The 15,064-nt window shown below is 36.7% G+C and overlaps 1 protein-coding gene across 9 annotated transcripts in view; it reads left to right on the top strand.

The window, feature by feature from the left end:
- The window catches only part of ptk2ab (protein tyrosine kinase 2ab), a 63,046-nt gene that overhangs the window by 12,190 nt on the left and 35,792 nt on the right, over positions 1–15,064 (top strand). For 4 of the 9 annotated variants that reach the window (XM_056263971.1, XM_056263970.1, XM_056263975.1 and 1 more), the window contains 4 exons: positions 6,216–6,442; positions 8,870–9,036; positions 12,241–12,328; positions 14,879–14,958. In XM_056263971.1, the coding sequence (XP_056119946.1) occupies positions 6,248–6,442; positions 8,870–9,036; positions 12,241–12,328; positions 14,879–14,958 (530 nt within the window). In that variant the 5' untranslated portion in view covers positions 6,216–6,247. Of the gene's footprint in view, positions 1–3,917; positions 4,352–6,215; positions 6,443–8,869; positions 9,041–12,240; positions 12,329–14,878; positions 14,959–15,064 lie in introns of those variants that run through there. The other 5 variants (XM_056263968.1, XM_056263967.1, XM_056263972.1 and 2 more) reach the window with 4 other exon arrangements.

Here is a 15,064-nt window from a genome sequence, read left to right as displayed (position 1 = left end):
AGTAGAAAAAAAAAATACTATGGAAGTCAATGGTGCCAAAGTTCCAATCGTTCTTCAAAATATCTTCCTTTGTGTTCAGCAGAAGAAAGAAACTCATACAGGTTTGCAACAACTTGAGGGTGAGTAAATGATGACAGAATTTTCATTTTTGGGTGGAGTATCCCTTTAATATTATCAATGTTGTAAACAGTTGTTCTACTTCATATTTTTGTGGAACCTTTGATTTTTTTTTCATAAAGTGCATTTATTTGAAATAGAAATCTTTTGTAACATTATGAATGCCTTTACTGTCTGTTTTGATCAATTTCATTTATCCTTGCTGAATATAAGTATTAATTTCTTTAAAAAAAATCATACTGACCCCAAACTTTTGAACAGTAGTGTATAGTACAGTAGGCAGTTTAGTCTTAGATTTGTATCGCACATCACTTACATGAGCAAGGGTCAGTTTATAATTTTTGCAATCTGACTTGAATCATGTAATTTATTATTCACTGACCAAAGATTTTTTTTTTTACTTGCATTTGCCACTGAATGTGTGGCCTGTATGACTAGGTTTACCCTTCCTGATTCCAAAAGTTGCTGATTTATACTGTTGTCCTGTGTACAAGTCTGGGCAAAGATATTAAAATTAGCTTATTTCTTTCAATTATTAATTCTTTTTTGACATGGTTTCAATGAAAAGCAGCCCCACTAGAGCAGGAAGTTTTGAAGGATCTCTTCTGTATTATAGGACTGAGAAATCGACTCACTGTCTATGAGCTCCAACTCATTAGGCTGAGTTTAATGAACAATCAGAGAGCCTGATTATCTCTCCGCTGACATCAGTGCAAGAGCAGTCATGTAGGTGGAGTGTCGCTTCATTACTGAGGGGTGAATTCCCACCTGAGCTACACTGATTGTGTATGTGGGAAGCTTGGCTCATGCCAAATATCGTTATTTATTGTCAGTGAGATCTGTGAATTTCATTGTGTGGCTGATGCATGGTACTGATGCAGAAATATTTACACTTTTATTATTTATTTTACTGGCCCAATCAGACATATTGATAACTTATAAAATGCTAGGCATTCCCGATATTAGCTTTCCTACAGTACAGACTTATCTAATTGCTGGAAAATTACCATTTGTTTATAGCTAAGTTAATAAAATCTCAGCAATACTGGTGTTAATTGGAGATTATATGCCTTTACAAATTAATATACCAAAGGCACACAGCTTGACAACCACTTTCAATTCTTTTCTCACATTTACTCTTGGGCCCTATTTCACACAGCGATTGCGGTTTACCGCCTACTGGCATCCAAGCTGCAGAAAGGAATGTAATAGTATTATTTTATCATTAAAAAAAGTGTGCTAAACTCCTAATAAACTGCTAATTCATTTTGTCTCCTCTCTAACTGTCCAGGCCATAGATAAAATCAAACCTCCTGCATGGCTAGCTTCTCTCCACCACAATCAGTTTTCATTTTTCTGTGCACCAAATACAGATTTTATAGCCATTAAAAGATGAGAATTAGCAGTGTTTTTTTTATGCAAGTGGTTACTGAATTTTTGTGCATCTTCATTTTAAACATATTTTTTGTTGAACTTTGTTTTTTTTAATAGCTATTTCTGTTCAAATATATTGAGTGATTCCAATATTCAAGTCTTTGATTTTGAGTAAATGGAAAAGACCTGTTTTTATTTGACAGTTATGTTAGCCTAGAATTAAAAGATGGAAGATGAAACATTACCAGGTGTTTCCCTTCACTCAAAACACATAAAACAACACTTAATTTCAACATTTACTCTCCTGATCCAGCCATATGCAAAGCATGCTGGGAAATAAAAATCCTCCGTCCAGTTTCAGTTAAAGCAACAAAAAACGGATCTCAACACAAACGGATTAAGTACACTTCCATTTTAAATTTAAGTGGATTGAACCCAATGCAATTAAGTTAGGACAAAATGTATAGCAATTGTTGCATTAGCTAATTTTAATTAAGTAATTTGAACGAGCAGCAAAATCATATTTTTCAGTGTAGATTTAGTAGCAATACGGTGTAATACACATACAAAGTTGAAAACTGACCTCTGTTAGCCAAGGGCAAAGAAATCAGGACACCGTGAACAATGACAGGGCAAAAGTATATGAAGAGAAACAAGAAAAGAGAGATGAAAACTGCACCTTTTCTTTTGTCACACCTTTCTCATGTTCAAGGGTTTGAGATCTAATAAGACAAAAAAAATGTCAGTCTCTCGCTCTCTCTCTCTCGCTCTCTCTCTCTCTCTCTCTCTCTCTCTCTCTCTCTCTCTCTCTCTCTCTCTCTCTCTCTCTCTCTCTCTCTCTCTCTCTCTCTCTCTCTCTCTCTCTCTCTCTCTCTCTCTCTCTCTCTCTCTCTCTCTCTCTCTCTCTCTCTCTCTCTCTCTCTTTCTCTCTTTCCTTCCAGCTCCTGTCTGTAAAGAAATTGAGTTGGAATTGGGATAAACCATTCCAGAGGCACAGAACCATCCCCTTTTTACTGTCTTCGAGGCTTGTGTTTGCTGCAAAGAATTTGTCTATTGGTGTCATCTTGTGAGAGGAGACCGAATTCTCTACCTATGGGTCTGTGCAGAATTACCCCATGAAAAGAGTCTTTTTAGTCATCTTCTAAGTTTAACCTATAGCTGTGGAGGAGCCAGTGAAATAAACCTTAAGTGAGAAAGAGATATTGAAAGAGACCACTCTCACTATCAGATGTCTCAGCTTACGTTTCTTGAGCTCAGATACTGGAGCTTTTTGTGTGGTGTCCAGTCTCTCTGGCAGAGATTGAGTTCTTTGAAAAGACTGTTGCTGGGAGAAAGATAAGGTGAAGGCACAGCACATGCGTACTAAAATGAGTTCAGTATGATACCAATGTGTCTAAGCAATGACTTTAGTTGTATCTAAATTATGTAGGTTTAACATGTTTGGTCAATTTTGTTTCTGCTTTTTTTTGTGTGTGTTTTGCCTTGTTTTTTTTTTTTTTTTTTTGCTTTGCTTTGACTTTGACTTTGGCTTTAGCTTAGCTAAGACTTAGAGCATCAATTGTTATGAACACAAATGTTGTGTGATCAGAGTTTCTGTCTCATCATTTGCCATGTTCTTTTGAGCAACCATTGCATAACCATAGCAAACATCCCATAATACAAATCTGACATTTGAAATGTTGTATACATTGTAAGTTGCACTTCAAAAGTTTTGTATCACGGGTCTTTTGTTTAGGCTGCAGTCCAATAAGTATTTAGGGTGAAAATTGATAACCATCCTGGCTACTGTATGACTGAGATTTTGGAAAATCCTACTGAAGGCATTACTGAAACAAAGCTTCTCTCTCTTGCCTCTGGTGCAGTCAAGGACATTTATCTGAATAATCTTATGCACAGTGAATGAACTACCATTCAGTCATTTTTCTTGTTTTATTCAATGTTATGCCACTGGACCTATTTCCTCTATGGAAATAGCACAGCTAAATATAATATTCTCAGGTGTTACCGTGAAAGCACTTCAAATTATGTTTAGCTCCATATTTAGTGTCAGGATTCATAACGGTTCAGTCTCAAGCAAAATATTTGAAATTTGAGTTCCGTTGGTTTCCGTTGGTTTCCGTTGTTTTTGATATTTTTGACTCCCCCATTTTGACTCTTCCAAAGGTCCCCTGTAATCCAAATAATTTTGATGTTTTATTATGTCACAGAATGTAGCAGAAATAAAACATTCAGATGATATTTGCTAGAATTTAAATGAACTGTAAATGCTAGGTGCCTTTGTTATCAGTCAGATATGTGTGTGAACTCCTCCTCCTGACCAAGGTCCCATTGAACCACGTGTGTTTACTTGTGGGCGAGTGAGTACATTCGTGTGTGTGTGTATGTAGGCTGGTGCGAGTGACTGCGGTCTATTATCTGGTTTAATTCGAGTGTTGTGATTTTAGGGCAGTTGAATCCAGGTCTTTGACTCATGATCGTCTTGTCAGGAAGTGTTGTGTATTCTCCTGGTCTCCTCAGAGCAAACATACAGGAACTGTATCACCGGTTACATTAACCATGGGCCAGTCTGGACACATTATGATAAGCAGGATGTGATGTCACACAGAGGAAGCTACTAAAATGGATTGTCTGTTTGAATATGTGAGGGCTGGAATTTGTGTCTGAAATGTGTACCAAAAGATTGACAGTGACAACGTGGATTTAACGTTTTGTTGACGTCCTTTGGACCCACCGAAGTGTATGTGTGCTTTGCACTTTAGTGCTTCCGTCAGATCATTGTTTCTGTTTTTAGAGGGCCGTTTGAGCCCTGAACTATTGAGATCAGCGCTGGCGTGTACCTGCTGGCCCTTCTTCAGAAAAGGTAGGAGAGGAGCTCAAAATGAACTAAAACTAAGTTAAAAACTACTATAAAATGGATCTTTTGCACTTACCGGTTGTTTCACACTGATTTAATTTCCCATTTGCAGGGATTATTGTGTTGGTGACCTTAATTTAGTTTGACGTCATATCATTTTTCGAGTTATTTATAGATTAGGTAGGTATTATATACCAGCATCTCTGTGGAATGCTTGAAACTGATTGGTGAAATAATTAATGATGTCCAAGGCCACTGACCACTTATCTGCTTTGTTCAGGGTTTATTTTACAATAATGACCATGTAGGCTTATCCTCACCAATATGCTTAGCTGTTAACCATCGTAATAGAGCTGCAGACAAATCGTGGGAATGTTTTGAGCTGATTTAGCTGACGTGAAACAGTCAGCCATTGTGGTGTTGACCTTGCGGCTTTGGAATACCATCGTGGATTGTTGTACTTGAAGCTTTTTTGGCAGAATATCTGACATTATCATAGTCCCCAAGGCCACTCGACTCGTCTGGCATGCCTGCAGGAGACATCTGTCCCTCTGAGGTGTTGGTGTCTGGACCTTTTCCTTTATTTCCAACCTCCTGTTAGTGTCTGCAGCATCCTGCTGTAAATTTTGCTCTGACAGTTAAATATTGTGCTGATCAGACCTTCAGCTTTATCAGCGTTGATCCAAAGCTTTGGAATTGCCTCGCTGCCGTTCATTGCCTCAGTAGTTGTGTTAAGGTGACACCTCTGAAGCGAGTCGACTAAAAGCTTTCATTGTCTTGTCAGTGTGTTTTGATTTATCTATGTGTTTTTTTCTTCTTTCTATTCTGAACAAGAATATTCACTAAAGCTGATAGTTCAGCCATTTACTACAGCTTTCCAATACACAAAAAATAATAAATTGTGGATGTTCCTGCAAGCTTTTTCCATTTGATTGATTATCAGAACCAATGATAATGGGGGCTTTCACACCGGATAGTTCTAGGAACTTAGTTCTAGGAACTAGCCACTAGGGTGGTTCCCCGAGAACTAATGGTTCCCCTAGGAACTTTTTCCTGGTTGTTTTCTCACCGCCAGTAGGAACTCTGAAGTGACATAAGCCGCGCTTGTTGTGATTTTTTTGACGGCGCTGAGAACGCCAGAGTGCACACAGTGCTCACATTCTCTGTGTTCATTAGTTTACGATATGTCTAACAGTCCTCTATAATACGCTTAGACAGAACTGTTATACATAGAAAGTAGACAGTAATGAAAAGTTATTGGCGTGTGCCATCTGGTTGATGTCCAGTATCGCTAGCTGAGCAGAAATACATAATCATGTTTGGCTTGGTCCCCTCAAAGTTGCGTTGGATTTTCTCCTCAGCGTAAGGGTTAAGAGGCCCATCTATCACTGTTTTCCATGTTAGTCGAGTTCGTTTCTGGAGTAAATATATAGGCTATAATCTGTGTTTACACTGCCTTTTTAAAAATGGCAGGTGCTGGTGTTTCGCTTGCGTTCGGCCAATCAGCGTACACTTACGGCTCAGATAGTTCCTATAGTGCTGGGTTAGACCCTACTCTGAAGTAGGAGCTAAATTAGTTCCTCCAAAAGGAGTTCCTAGAACTAAAATCGTTCCTGCGGTGCGAACAGGGCAAAAACCTGGGTACTTTCTCCAATAGTTGTAGGAACTATGAAAAGGTTCCTCCGGTGCGAAAGCCCCTATTATAATAATCAATTGTTCTGTAACGATAAAGGATCTAGACATGTTTCTTATAATAATAATTGTAACACTTTTCAATATTAGTTCACATCAACAAATGTAGTTAATTAATTTTAACAAATGGAAATATTTCATTATTTATAAAATATATATATAACTTTGTTCTCTGCAGAATATGACAGACAGTTAGCACCCACCAAAGCCATGGCAGCGGCTTACCTGGACCCCAACCTGACCCATGCCCTGAACCAGGGGGTCAAGCCTCGCTTCAGCGCAGGGATGGAGCGGACAGCAGGGCCTCTGGAGCGTGTGCTCAGAGTCTTCCACTACTTCGAGAGCAGTAGTGAACCCTGCACATGGTCCAGCAACATCCGACACGGGGACTCAACTGATGTCAGGGTGAGTCTGCAGATCAACTGGGTCACCCACTAATTTGTTCTCCAGCATACAAAATACAAAACTTTTAGGGATGACCATATCGTTTTCATCCAGGAGAGAGAAATGCAATGTCATGGTCTTATTGAGACTGATAATATTAGGGTTAGGGTGTTATATTATTTAATGGGGGGCTATTCATATTTGGTAAAAAACTGAAATTGAAATTGTTTACATTATATTATGTTATTTAGTAATAAATACTATATATATATATATATATATATATATATATATATATATATATATATATATATATATATATATAAAATTACTATATATGCAACTTAAATGTTAAATTATTATATAACATTAACTGCCATTTATAAAATAAGTATTATTCATTGTTAGTTTGCCTTTTACACTAGTTTCACACATACACACAGTTCAAGGCGTTTTTATTTTATTCTGGGATGCGACACCACAGTTCATCCTCCCAGTGTGAATGCTGTAATCGGTTAATGTCAGCATATGTGATGTGAATCCGGTGTTACACTTGCCTAAGGTAATGGTTGAAAAGTAGTTTAACCAACAGCAAGCAGATATTGTACATAATCGTCCAATTGTTGTGTGCAAGAATGCTGGATCTACAGAGAACAGTCAAATAAATGCAAATATGCATACATAGAATGTATGTCGACTGTAGAGAGCATGTCAATACGAAAACAAAGCCAAGATATTTGAGAAAAGTTGGAAATCCTGGCTGGATGCTTTAATTTCCGAAAAAAGAGGACGTATGGTCACCATGTCGTCGAATTCTGTACACTATGTGAGCTTTTCTTCTTCTTCTTCTTCTTCTTATCTTTTGCCTTAAAAAACATTGCAAAAACATGATATAGATTAATTTCAGCCATCATGTTGGTTCTCATCCATAGCATAAAAATAATCCATATTAAGATAAGTAAGATACACCATTGTTAGGCATGGCCATTGGAAAATTAATGTTATTGGTATCAGGCAATATTTTTTTTATTATTCAATAATATTATTTTCTTTCAAAAACTAGCAATATAATTACAGTCATATTGTCATTATTAAATGCAAACAGACAATCGATAGGTCATCATATTAGTTTTTTGATAAATCAGTAAGTATTGTTTCATTTATTACATGCTTTCCTTATTGTTAAGAGGACTATTTTCAGTTATGAAAATTATTTATTTGCGATGTTTAATTGTTGTTTTTGAACTTAGTATAAGTCTTATTAAAAGGTTAGTTCACCCAGAAATGAAAGTTCTGGCATCATTTACTCACTCTAATGTCGTTCCAAACCCGTAAGACTTTTGTTCATCTCTGGAACACAAATGAAGATATTTTTAATGAAATCTGAGAGATTTCTGTCCCTCCATTGACAACTACCACTTTGACGCTTCAGACTAAACCGCTTGATACATATGGATTCCTTTTACGATCTTTTTGAATACTGATTGATACATCTTATCGATGCATTTGTTTTATTGATACTGACACCACAAACATTCCTGTGTAAGACTAAAGATGATACTTCCTCTGAGCTTTCTTGCTTTTCAGCATTATTCAGAATACAGCTCTCCGTGGCCTAGAACACTCGTGGTAAAACCCCCTCAGACAATGGTATGCTACTCTAAATTATTTAATGAGGTTGGTTTTTGAAGCCAAGTAGCCGTTGTTGCTTCAAAGCGTATTGTCCCGCTTTCATCCCTCACACATCTGCCATCGTCTCAGTTTTATGCAGGTTCACATCTGATGCTCTTTTGTCGTATCAGGTCTGAATACCAAACCTGGCCCACACTAAATCGACAACTGCCACAGAAATGTCACATTTACACGCACTAATTCAGTAAATGAAATCGATTGAAGTTGACATCTCAGATGTAATCTGTGTGAGTTTATTCAGGTGGTTTTAGTGTGATAAAGCCCTATGATTTATCCATGTTTTCCCATTTTTTAAAATGTTATTTGTTTTTTTTTTAGACGTGCTATATTATGTAGTCCGATGTCTGTTAGTAAATAGAAAAGATAATGGCCATGAAATATAATTCATCACACACTAATGTGACTTATCAGTTATTTCCTCATGGCTCATGCATTTTGCAATTTGCATAATAAATTAAATAACAGTTTTTCCATCCTGTTAGACATCATATATTATGCTGCAGCAGACATTTGAACATCCTGCTCTTTCTTGCTCTCATCCATCTCCTCTCTCACAATCTCACAAAACCAAAGAACTTACTGACCCCGTAATATGACACATTGATCAAAGAAAGATTCAACTGAAACTCTTCTGGCTTTGAACCGTTTCCTTCAGAATATTCTCTCAGATTCACTGAGATGTGTCCTGCTTTGAATATTTTAGAAACTCTATAGGGTACTATATGTTGTCACCAAATTGTTGTTTGTGTTTTTCAGGGCATTATACAGAAGATCGTGGACATCCATAAGGTGAGGTGTGTGTCCTGCTTTGGTCTGCGCCTTTGCCAGCTGAGAACAGGTGAAGTTCATTGGCTCCACCCCGACATGGGCGTGTCTCATGTGAGGGAGCGGTACGAGCACAGCCATCCTCAGGACGACTGGAGGTGAGTCACTGTTTTAATGCCGATATCATAACCATAAAAGCAATATTATGACTCGGGGACACATGGCCATTGACCTGTTTCCCCTTCTCAGTGGCTGCCATGTTGAGATCATATGGCCAGCTGTGTCGTGTAGTTCTACTCGGTTAATACAATTACAGTTCAGGGCAGGTCCATCTGTTTTTCAACCAATGACAAATAGGGAGAGTGTTCGGAAGTTTTAGGTTAAACTGGGGTCACTAAAGTTTGTTTAATGTTTTTGTAACAATATAAATGTCTCTATACGATCACGTTTTATCTTTGCTGAATAAAAGTATTAATTTCTTTTAAAAAAAAAATCTTACTGACCCCAAAGTTTTGAATGGTAACGTATTTGAAAATAAAGATTATTTGAATTTAAATTTCATTTGGTGACACTAGTAGGGCATAAATTAGTTGGCCAATATTTGTCCATTTTGTGATTTTCATCATTTTTTGGTGAAAACTAATAGTAGTGTGTGTGTGTGTAAACAAATATATATTCTTGTTTTTTTTTTCATTTCAGAATGAAATCCTTGAATTGTAAATACTGTATGTCAACATTATAGTGGCCACCTTACTTTTTAGATATCTGTATAACATTGGCCTTTGAAAAATTTGTATTTTAAATCCGAATGTTTTTTACTTTTTACTATTTTACTTTGAATATGCTCTCATCAACTAACATGTTTTTTCATATGCACTTAAAAATAAAAAAAAGCAGAATTATGTGCTTTCTGCAGAGGAAGTAACCACAAGCTTTAGATTCTGACAGGTCTATGTTGCCGCACAGGGGCTTTGTAAAGTGTGCCATCACTTATTTCTGTAATCCCTTACTGCTTTATGTTTCTGTCTACAATACAATCAAAACATCTCTGAGATGGCACATCGTTGACATCTGACACCACTGTGGTGCTGTGGCACATTATTAACTCTTATATTATAAATATAATTTTCTTTTAGGGCTATTGAATGAAATGATGATGGTTCAAGCCTAAGAAAGGTTCAGAAAGGTGTTAAATTATGCAAACCTTCCCATGTTTCATTGTATAAGACATAACTCCTGTTCCAAAATCTTTATATCCAATACGTACTTTGAATATGTGGGTCATGTCTGTTTTTTTAGTATGACACAGCATATTCACTCCGCTAATTCTTTACAACAGAGCGATATGCAGTTCATATTTAGAGGATGAAAGAATGCTATAATGGCTTATGTATAATTCATTCAGTGGGGGTGGATAATTCTGCATCAGAATGAGGTTGACCCAGTGGGCGGAGCTTCAGAATGAATGTTGCTAGTCGTAGTGAGTTTTATCTTAATGAAGCTAAACAAAGCAGTCCCTGCTTAATTGCTCTATTGTTTATATTCCATTCACGCAGCCCGAGGCTTGTTTCACCCATCTTCTTTCTTCAACCGTTCATTATGTATGAATGGGCTTTTTATGCATTTACGGGGAAGTCCGCGGTTCAAAGGATGAGCTGGATTCTGTTCGCCCTCCAGCATGTCTTTATAATGAAAAACAGAGCTCTGATAATAAGTTCAGCATTTGCTTTAAAGCAAGACATTTTACCCTCTGCAAATGGAGATCAGCAGGTTAAATTCCTCCTTTTTACTTTCTGAAGAAATGGAAAAGAAACAGACTTGCAGGCTACCTCTTGTTTTTCATGGTCTATGATCGTGTTTCCCACATGGAAAAATATTATTCACCACAGCCGAAATTACAGTGATAAACTGATCTAAACCAGAACTTCAAACTGGTTCTATTTTAATAATAACATTGGTATCTGTGCTAGTATATCACAGTGCTAGTGCTAGTATTGGAATCTGTGCTAGTACATGTAGGAAAATGTTTCTATGCTGATTGGCCTGATTGTAGAGGGACAACATTTCTACAATGTTTATGAGACCGACGCTGAGGCAAAAACACTAATGTTACACAAATTAATTAATTTTGCACTACTCAGGAATTTCATCAAAACCAGAAAGAAATGTTGACTTTAACTACCCTAAAACACACTTTTATATAGTATTATACAAATAGTGTGTGTATAAAATATAAGTAAAATACAATGTACATTCACACATTTTCATTTTATGTGTACATTTCTGACCTTTTTTTCATTATATATTCATAATTTATTATTATTATTTTTTTAAATGACTTAAAATTTGGTTTCCTACACTTAGGTGATATTATGCAAAATGCTGAAGCATATGCACTAAACTTAAAGGGTTAGTTCAACCAAAAATGAAATTTCTGTCATTGATTACGAACCCTCATGTCGTTCCAAACCCGCAAGACCTTCATTCATTATCGGAACAGAAATGAAGATATTTTTGATGAAATTCGAGAGGTTCTGAACCAGCCATAAGCAGCAACGTCATTACTACCTTTCAGGGCCTTGAAAGTTGCAAAGACATCGTTAAAATAGTCCAATTGACTACAGTGGTTCAACCTTAATGTTATGAAGTGACGAGAATACTTTTTGTGCTCAAAAAACAAACAAAATGAACAACTTTATTTAACCATTTCTTCCCTTCCCTCTTCGACTCATGTAGCTTATATATATATATATGTAGAATAAAGTCAAATGAGGCTTTTTAAACAAAGTGACAATAGTTTAAACAAAACTATTTGAAACTCATTCTGTCTTTATGTTCTGAGCATCATATCTGAGGCAGATGGCAGCAGGTTCCAGGTACATCATCCCCAGTCGATTTCGAGAACATAATTGTTTTGAACGTGCGAGGCAGGTGCCACAGCATTCTGGCTCGTTCTCAGGTAGAGAGATGTGTTGAACTAATTTAGCGTAATTGAGAGCAGACAGTGAGCCAGCTGTGAGAGAACAGGGTGTGATTTTTACCTCCCAGACAGACAGCTGCTGATACCACAGTAATTGTGTTGTCTGGCAGACTTTAGAAGATCATGTCTCACCGGCATCTCTAATCAGTCACATACGAGAGGGAAGATGAGTAAACAGCTCCATAATCAGAATCATCATCGTTGTTAAAGATTCAGGACACACAGTAAAGATGTTCAACCTGAGGGCTTTATTTTCTGAAGCATCTGTTGTGATTGGTCAGGTTGTGTGAGAGCTGCCTTCAGAGCCGACGTCAGGTAGAGTTGACAGCATGTGTGTTTTGTTATTCGATCATTTCTTTCATTCTCTCTCTTCTCTCTCCAGATATGAGCTACGGATTCGATACTTGCCTAAAGGATTTTTAAACCAGTTTACTGAGGACCAGCCAACTCTTAACTACTTTTATCATCAGGTGATTAATAGTTTAATTTGGCAGCCTGTGTACTGCTGGCAAACCTTTTGTTAACGTTTCACCCCAAAATCAAAAAAGGTAGAAATTACACTATATTGTAGGCCTCATTGTCTTAAAGGGGTGGTTTACTGCTTTTTTTCTTTGCATGAGTGTGTTTATTGGGTGCAATATAACATGTCTTTGTGTGTTTATTTTTATTTTTTTATTTTTTATTTTTATAAATTTCACCTTTATTGTAAGCCGCTTTCTCCTCTGTCATTTGAAGACCGGTTGACTTCCTGATTCTAGAAAACCACTCCCTCAGAAACAGGCAATGGGCTCAGATTGGTTAGTTGGGCCGGTGTGTTGTAATTGGCTAAACTGCGTCGTGCACGTTGTCCGGAAACTTCACGCCCATTACCTTTACGAGCGAAAGTTGCATGTGCTGCGGTCAAATGTAAATAATGGTGTCAATACTGCCGTATCAGTTTGAGCCAGAATCAGACCCAGAAAGCGGCAATGAAGAGAGTCGAGCAGAACCTCCCCAAACACGGCTCTTACAAAACGTTTCTGAATGGTACTTTTTTTAAAATTCTATTCTGTTCTATTCTATTCTATACTACTATTATTATATAATAATTTCGATACGCTGTTACTTGAAAATGCTACTGCTGCTTGTTAGCTTTTGAGATACAGTTTTCTCCTGATTAAATAGGCTACATAATACATACAATACATAAAACCTGTAAACAAACCATACGGTACACTGATAACAGCTGAAGTTTGCTGTTGCGATTACATATAATTATTTGAACTTTATACACGTTTGTCTTATACACACAAAATAGCATCGAACTAACTGGCTACTATAAACAAACAGCGTTGGCATTACGTTCTTGATCAAATCGAAAAATTACGTCATAAAGTATACATGGAAAATACATTTACAAAATTACTACATAATTACAAATTCAGGTCCAAAATGTTTGTACGCGTTTGTCATAGACACACAAAATAGCATAACTAAGTGGCTACTAAAGCCAGCGCTGGCATTTGTTTACGTCCTTGATAAAACTAAATCATTACGTCTGAAATTATACATGCAAATACATTTAAAATGATTAACAGGTTGTGGCCCAACAACAGCTGCCTCTGGTTTTAAAGTTGGAACTGCTTCATGTTTTAGTAACAGTTTCTTGTTGAATCCGGCATTGAATTCGTGGAGATTCTGGAAGCTGTCTTCCGTAAAATGCACAGCACAGAGAGCTAAATTACGATTGTAATTTTCAGGAACATAATCAAACATACATTTTAGCCATTGTTGATGAACTACAGTGTCCGTAGTCCGTGGGTGAAAATAACACACTTTCGACAGCATGGATACAGCTCTCCACTATAACTCTTCCTCTTCGACAAAGCCGCAGAAATATGGCCATGCCCCCTTTTTTGCATATTCCGTAGGGAGGGTTGATGTAAATTTATGGGTTAGTTACGTATAAAACCCGGGAAGTATCTCGTTGTAGTCCCATTCGAGTCGTTTTTGTAGGCATTAAACTTCCTGATTTTTAAAAGACGATATCTCTGCTTACTTTGAACTTTCAGCGCAGCAACTTTGCAGACACTGTTCATGCACCAACAGCAACATTACACACTTTTTAAAATGAAAAAAGTGAAATCGCGATCAACCACCCCTTAATACAATAATAATGTAAAACTAAGTACTCCCACGCTCTAAGTACACTACCAATTCTCAGTAAGGAATTGCAAAATAATAATAATAAACAAAGTATTTTGGTGTTATTTGTTGTACACCTTTTAATTTATGCAGATTATAATTTCAAAAAAGATAATTATATTATAGATGTTTTTGCAAAAATGATAAAATGTCACAATGCAAAAATGTAATGGTCGTACAATAGGTATAATTTTCTTTTATGTAAATTTTTTTGTGTATTTTTTTATTTAATTTCTTTCTTTTTTATTATTATTTTGGGGTGAAATACGTGAGATTATTTTGGGGTGAAATTTATATTTTCATGAGATTCACCCACATTGAGTGATTGAGTGGTGGTTTAGTGTTCAAGGCTCAGGGTCCATAACTGGTTTGATCACTGCCAGGTTACAAAGATCAAACCATGAGCTCACAAACATTGTAAAACGCTTAAATGACAAGTGACTGGCCTTGGTATAAGTTCATGTCTCTATTCTATGGTACCATCACATGAAAGTTGCACAAACCCATTCCACCTGGTCCTTGTGTGACGATCTATACAAAAGAAATGAAGACAAACGAATTACAAATAGCATGGATTGAGAGGAAAGTACTGCTTCATCAGTTATCCACCTTCATTATTTTTTCACTAATAGCAAATTAGCTCTATATTATTGTGTTTCTTGTAAATTGAAATTCATCATTGTCTAATTTTTTATTTATTTGACACGCAAATATCGGTCTGGTGAGGAGGCGTGAAATTATCAATTCTGTCATCATCCATCCTGTACAGTCAGTATCACCTTGTGTCTTTCTCCTTGCCTTGCCTTGCCTAGACTAATATTTCTCTGTATGCCCAGGTGAAAAGTGATTATATGATGGCGATTGCCGATCAAGTTGATCAAGAATTAGCACTTAAACTTGGCTGCATTGAAATCAGGTATGTGTGATACACATCTGTTTTTAACATAATAATAGGAATATGTTTCTTGAGCAGCAAATCAGCATATTAGAATGATTTCTGAAGGGTCATGTGACACTGAAGA

This window comes from Rhinichthys klamathensis, unplaced genomic scaffold (assembly GCF_029890125.1).
Source record: "Rhinichthys klamathensis goyatoka isolate OS25496 unplaced genomic scaffold, OSU_Roscu_1.1 h1tg000211l_1, whole genome shotgun sequence".
Lineage (NCBI taxonomy): Eukaryota > Metazoa > Chordata > Actinopteri > Cypriniformes > Leuciscidae > Rhinichthys > Rhinichthys klamathensis.
This window is presented reverse-complemented; position numbering and strand designations above follow the sequence as displayed.